Here is a 6,631-nt window from a genome sequence, read left to right on the forward strand (position 1 = left end):
AGCAGCCTTGAGTCAAATTCCAGTCTATTCATTGTGACAAATGACAAGCGGGAGCCACCAGATAATTTATATGTAGTGGGAAAAAAGATGCCCAATACGTATAAATAGTAGTGATATTCTTTATTCTTGCATATGCGTGCTGTATTTCATACTATATGTTAAGAGCAAATTCCAAAGGGTGACATATGACCAAGTGGGTCAGAGTCTCCCGCCTCCTATCTATTTGTGGACACTTCTGACATCCATTTATCTTATTTATTTTCTTTTAAATGATTGTAAACGTTCAGTCATTCTAGAATATTGCCAAAAATAATGAAAGGGGTCAACCAGGCACGGGCATCGTTTCTGGTGGGTTAGAGGCGACTACTGTCAGATTATATTTAAAATCTGACCCTAAGCAACCTTTGGCCTCAGATACTTTGGCTATTAACACGAGGGCGGTTTGTTTTTTCTAAGGAGTATACTCAGGCTGATTGATTATTGAGGGATCCATATCTAACAGGCAAGTCACGGACCAAGAAAAAGAAACCGTGTAATTTTAACCAAATTTTGATTCATTTAATTATTTAATTATACCTGTTTATTTTCCCCACTTTTTTTGTTGCAAATGATAAAATAACTATTAAAATATTTAAATTATTTTTTGAATGTATGTAAGTTTATTACGAACTATAGTACACTAAGCAGTTTTTTCTGGGTCTTCACATTTATTTTCATTTTGTGTTGTCTGTTTGTATTTATTAAAAACAAAAAAACAGTATGAATGAAACCTCCAGAGATTTTCTAAAAAACAAGATTTCATATTAAGTTGTTGGCCTCGACCTGGATAGTGACTGAATTAAATATATTTCGGGAAGTGGTTCTGTAGCTTTAAAAATAGATTTAATTAAATAAAAATGTAATACCTTTTTACGAATAATAATAGTGTTCGATCTGCAACATTTAGTATGCAACGTAACGTGTTACGACAGAAGGGATGACTTTACGGCTGCAGCAAATTCACTAATATCATTGGCTGACAAGAAATCACATGAGCCTTAGGTTGCCTGTGTTACACGCTTCAGGAAATTAGCGAGCTAAAGTTAGCCAAAGCTAACAGCACAAATTTTCATTGAGCCCACCATTTACCGTGGTAGAGATGCCGTCGGCAAAAAGGAAACAGGATGTTATGTTTGTAAGTTTTAGTTTGATTACGTTGTTTATCTAAATATACCACAAAAAAAAAAAAAACCTCCTGTGTTTCCATGAGCTAACGCTAATGGTTGCTGCAGTGCTAGGCTATGTGTGTGCGTGACGCTGATGAAGTAAACTTATTATGAAGATTGTTGTATAAGCGCAGTTTGATTGTTGAACACGTGTACATTTTACACCCAAAATATGTACCTACGAATGTATGTAAACAGTTGTGGGGATTTTGTCAAACTTGAGCTCTTACACCATTGAATGTGATTTGATTTCCCGCTTTAATAGGAGGACGATGATCTCCCATATGAGGAGGAGATTATCAGAAATCCATATTCAGTCAAGTGCTGGATGCGTTACATCGAGTTCAAACAGAATGCGCCCAAAACAGTCCTCAATATGATCTATGAACGGGCTCTGAAAGAGTTGCCTGGAAGGTAAATGCGTCTTCAGATCTTCACTGTATTGTTGATAGTGATTTTTTGACGTTATTGTTTTACCTCTCTGTAATAATTTAAATCTAAAAGCAAAGAATATGGTGCTCAAGTGTTTTTTTTTTTTCTTCAATTATGCTTCCCCCACAGTTATAAACTATGGTACAATTACCTGAGGGAGAGGAGGAAACAAGTAAAAGGGAAATGTATTAATGAACCAGTGTTTGAAGAAGTTAACAACTGCCATGAAAGAGCGCTGGTGTTCATGCACAAGGTGATAAAGTGCCAACTGATTATTTAACGCCTTTTAATGAATGTAGAAGTTGTTTACTGAAATTGTCCATCCGTCAAAGCAGACTCTGATTTTGATCTGCTGTGATTCCAGATGCCCAGGATATGGACCGATTATTGCCTGTTCCTAGTGTCGCAGTGCGAGATCACAAGGAGTCGGCGATCATTTGACCGTGCACTCCGAGCTCTTCCTGTTACTCAGCATCCACGCATCTGGCCTCTCTATCTTCGCTTTGTCCGAAGCTTACCCCTGCCTGAGACGGCCATACGAGTCTACCGCAGATACCTTAAGGTACTGACGAGAAAGAGTTGGTAATAGCTGGTGGATTTGTTGGTTAAAAATGTCAACTTGTGTATGTGCAGCTTTCTCCAGAGAATACAGAGGAATACATCGAGTACTTAAAATCTGTTGGCCGCTTGGATGAAGCTGCTGTACGTCTAGCGGCTGTAGTCAATGACGAAAGCTTTGTGTCCAAAGAAGGCAAGTCGAACTACCAGGTATGTTTTTCTACATTCCCTGAGAGTTTGACAATACGTATTTGACTCAACTATATCAAATGTATCATTATTATATATTTGTTGTTGCAGTTGTGGCACGAGTTATGCGACCTGATTTCTCAGAACCCCGACAAGGTGACTTCTCTAAATGTTGGCGCCATCATCCGAGGTGGGCTTACTCGCTTTACGGACCAGCTTGGCAAGCTTTGGTGCTCCTTAGCGGATTATTACATCAGAAGTGGCCTCTTTGAAAAGGTTTGTAAATTGTCCAAAGTGCACAACCAAGTTCTTCTAGTTTTCCTTCCAAAAAATAGCCCCTGCTCTCCATGGAGAGGTACACCTTAACCTTCTTATCATGTCTTCTAGGCCCGTGATGTGTATGAGGAGGCTATTCTTACTGTTGTAACTGTCAGGGATTTCACGCAAGTCTTTGATAGTTACGCCCAATTTGAGGAGAGCATGATTGCAGCCAAGATGGAGACCACCTCCGAGATGGGCCAGGACGAAGAAGGTTTGTGTGCAGTCATCGAAAGCGCAACCCTCCCCTCTTTACTCAGTCTCACTTGTTCTTTCACTTTGTTCTTCCCTCCCCAAGATGATATCGACCTGGAGCTTCGACTCGCCCGCTTTGAGGAGCTGATAACACGGCGGCCTCTTCTTCTCAACAGTGTTCTGTTGCGCCAGAACCCTCACAATGTCCACGAATGGCACAAACGTGTAAAACTGTACGAGGGCATTCCACGACAGGTGAGTCAACTTACGAGTGCCCCAAATGAAAAATCCAGAAACAATCAAAAATGTCGGTTGTGTCACAGCGCTAAAACGTGATGTCCCCTCCGCCCACTCTACAGATCATCAACACGTACACAGAGGCTGTGCAGACTGTCGATGCCATGAAGGCCACTGGGAAGCCCCACACACTTTGGGTCACTTTTGCAAAATTCTATGAGGACAATGAGCAGCTGGATGATGTAAGTGCATCAAGCCTGGAGGATACTCGATAGTAAAGCTCCGGCGAGGAAACTTGGAATGCTTTTTGTCATTTAGGCTAGGACCATATTTGAGAAGGCCACCAAGGTGAACTACAAGCAGGTGGACGACCTGGCCGCGGTTTGGTGCGAGTATGGCGAGATGGAACTCCGCCACGAAAACTACGACCAGGCACTGAGGATACTGAGGGTGAGACTTGCCTTTTTATTTAGCGTCAATCTTCTACAGAGGCTTTGCCACATAATTTTTTTCCCGTGTGTGTGGAACATATCGACTTGTGTCATGCGGAAATAGCCGCAATATCATAAAATCTCCGCCAGAGCAATTGCTTACACTGTTCTTCATTTGATGACTTAAGAAAGCCACAGCCATCCCATCCAAGAAGGCCGAGTACTTTGATGCCTCTGAGCCAGTCCAAAATAGAGTCTACAAGTCTTTGAAGGTCTGGTCCATGTTGGCAGACTTGGAAGAGAGTCTTGGCACATTCCAGGTGTGTATCTGCATGTCTTTTGGGTTTTTGTTCCTTAATGCAGCCAGTAAATTGTGAACTGCCGCCATGTTGCCTAATTCTTCTTCTCTCCAGTCCACAAAAGCGGTGTACGACCGCATTATTGACCTGCGCATCGCCACGCCGCAGATTGTCATCAACTACGCCATGTTCCTCGAAGAGCACAAATACTTTGAGGAGAGCTTCAAAGTAAAAACATGGCAGTGATGTATAAATGTTGCCCACTGTATACAATCCTAAATGTCCACGTTAAACGTTGCCCTTTGCCTCCAGGCGTACGAGCGTGGCATAGCCCTCTTCAAGTGGCCAAACGTTTACGACATCTGGAACACTTACCTCACCAAGTTCATTGACCGATACGGAGGCAAAAAGCTGGAGCGAGCCCGGGATCTCTTTGAGCAAGCTCTCGACGGCTGCCCCGCTAAATTCGCCAAGAGTGAGTTGTTTTCTGAAAGTCACCAATTATCATCTGCATTTAATATGGTACTGACCCTGCATGGTGTTCCAGCCATCTACCTGCTCTATGCCAAGCTGGAGGAGGAGTACGGACTGGCTCGTCACGCCATGGCTGTTTACGAAAGAGCGACGGAGGCGGTGGAAAATGAGGAGCGACACCAGATGTTCAATATCTACATCAAGAGAGCGGCTGAAATATATGGCGTCACGTACACCAGGGCCATTTACCAGAAGGCTATTGAGGTACGTGTTTCATTTGAGCATGTCGTATGGAACCCAAGGGATTTCAGTTGTGGTGTCTCAGTGTGAACACGAGGAGGCTCTATGGCTGCACTCCTCGCAACTATGCCAATCATTCGAAATCATTCATCCTTTATTTCTCCAGGTTCTCCCTGATGAGCATTCCAGGGACATGTGCTTGCGATTCGCCGACATGGAGAGCAAACTTGGTGAAATCGATCGGGCCAGAGCTATCTATTCTTACTGCTCTCAGATCTGCGACCCCAGGGTAGGAGCATCGTCCCACTGCAGCGTGTCCCTTTTTCACCAATTAATTGCGCATATATGAATCCAACCCCTCCCTTCTCTCTTCTCCCTCAGGTCACTGCTGTATTCTGGCAGACGTGGAAAGAATTTGAGATCCGCCATGGAAACGAGGACACCATTAGAGAGATGCTCCGACTCAAGCGCAGCGTGCAGGCCACGTACAATACTCAGGTCAACTTCATGTCATCTCAGATGCTGAAGGCCACTACAAGCTCTACAGGCACCGGTAAGATGACTGCTTTGAATGCTCCGATTTAGTTACCGGTCATTAATTGCAACCACATTTTTTTGGGGTGTCCAGTGTCTGATCTTGCTCCAGGCCAGTTGGGAATTGACGACATGAAGATGTTGGAGCAGAAAGCGCAGCAGCTTGCAGCAGAGGCAGAGCAGGATAAACCCAAGCCAAAAGAAAAGATTCTCTTTATTAGGTCTGTTGTTTTGCTTGTATGCCCATAAAATTATCTACATTTTAATACGTTTGAGTGTACAAAAAGTAAACGCGTCTTCTTTTCTGCATGCGCAGGAGTGACACATCTCGCAGCGAGTTGGCTGAGCTGGCCAAACAAGCGAATCCCGATGAGATCGATATTGATGACGAGGATGATGGGCAAGGCCCGGAGGGTGAGTATCACGACAAGGCTTCTAATATTTGTTTTTAAGATGATCTTACTTGCTTAATGTCACCCTCTTGTTGTCTTCCCACTTACAGAAGTCCAGCTGGAACAGAAGAGTGTTCCCACCGCTGTCTACGGAGGTCTGAAAGATGATTGAGCAACTTCTCAAGAAGACTTACTGACTTTTGTAACATTGTAGTCATTTTTAACCTCACGTCATAAAAGATACATTTGTGAATTTGTATAAATTCTTGCATTCACTGATGAGAATTTTGATGACAGCATGGCTGCCCTCCACACTTTGCCTGGAGAAAGTAACATGCATTTTGGAGTGATGACCACAGTGGGTCAGGCTTTCTCAAGTCTGTGATAGCAGGTAGTGCAATTGAGCAGGTGAATAGTTTGGGTTCGTGGAATTTCATCATAGTGTTTTGTTCGAAATTCTGTTCTTAATTAAAGAAATTACATTTGTACTTGTATTGTTGTATGTAAGAGGAATTCTAATATCACCTTGAATTCATTAAATTTGTGTAATTTTTTAACCAAACTAAGAGACGATTATTACATCCCTTCAATGAACATTCTGTGTGGGATGGACTTTGTACTTTTCCAAAGGTACCAACAAGTGGACAAATATTTTCATAATTAGATTAACATAGCTGGAAGGTAATCCTCTTACAAAGTTACTGCAGTGGGCTGCAAGGCGATCAACGTCATGTGATGAGGCATCCTTGCTATTTGCTTTCTTGCGGGCATGGTGCCACTGGAAAAAAGGCTTCAAAACAACTGGAAAAAATCCTCCCAACTTTGGGGGAAATTTGGAATATAAATGGCCTCTTTTCAAAAAGTCAAACTATATGTATGGGGACCAGTGTGCTAAGTTTTCAGCCAATTAAAATATTGTCATTGTCACAGGAATACAATTATATTTTCTCAAAAACAAAATACTTTTTTTTTTTAAACGCAATATGTCTACTTATTGAAATGACAGCACCTGTAAATCAGCGTCGACGTTCCCAACCGGGAAATCCCGCCTCCCGTTTCAACAATCTCTATTCCTATTGGTTCTCCCGTTGAGTGACGTTGACGGCGTTCACCTGGTAATCCGTCAT

The 6,631-nt window shown here is 42.6% G+C and overlaps 1 protein-coding gene across 3 annotated transcripts in view; it reads left to right on the forward strand.

Annotated features, from left to right (window-relative positions):
- xab2 (XPA binding protein 2) overlaps nt 1-5,992 on the forward strand; it is a 30,766-nt gene extending 24,774 nt beyond the window's left edge. For 2 of the 3 annotated variants that reach the window (XM_049745445.2, XM_049745446.1), the window contains exons 2-19: nt 1,471-1,619; nt 1,767-1,890; nt 2,002-2,199; nt 2,271-2,405; nt 2,496-2,660; nt 2,772-2,916; nt 3,001-3,152; nt 3,257-3,376; nt 3,453-3,584; nt 3,754-3,885; nt 3,979-4,092; nt 4,177-4,339; nt 4,412-4,602; nt 4,745-4,867; nt 4,960-5,131; nt 5,207-5,333; nt 5,429-5,526; nt 5,615-5,992. In XM_049745445.2, coding sequence (XP_049601402.1) covers nt 1,471-1,619; nt 1,767-1,890; nt 2,002-2,199; nt 2,271-2,405; nt 2,496-2,660; nt 2,772-2,916; nt 3,001-3,152; nt 3,257-3,376; nt 3,453-3,584; nt 3,754-3,885; nt 3,979-4,092; nt 4,177-4,339; nt 4,412-4,602; nt 4,745-4,867; nt 4,960-5,131; nt 5,207-5,333; nt 5,429-5,526; nt 5,615-5,676 — 2,502 coding nt within the window. In that variant the 3' untranslated portion in view covers nt 5,677-5,992. Of the gene's footprint in view, nt 1-1,005; nt 1,175-1,470; nt 1,620-1,766; nt 1,891-2,001; nt 2,200-2,270; nt 2,406-2,495; nt 2,661-2,771; nt 2,917-3,000; nt 3,153-3,256; nt 3,377-3,452; nt 3,585-3,753; nt 3,886-3,978; nt 4,093-4,176; nt 4,340-4,411; nt 4,603-4,744; nt 4,868-4,959; nt 5,132-5,206; nt 5,334-5,428; nt 5,527-5,614 lie in introns of those variants that run through there. The other variant, XM_049745444.1, reaches the window with a different exon arrangement.
- Nucleotides 5,993-6,631: the final 639 nt, after the last annotated feature.

Source organism: Syngnathus scovelli, chromosome 16 (genome assembly GCF_024217435.2).
Source record: "Syngnathus scovelli strain Florida chromosome 16, RoL_Ssco_1.2, whole genome shotgun sequence".
In the NCBI taxonomy this organism is placed as follows: Eukaryota; Metazoa; Chordata; class Actinopteri; order Syngnathiformes; family Syngnathidae; genus Syngnathus; species Syngnathus scovelli.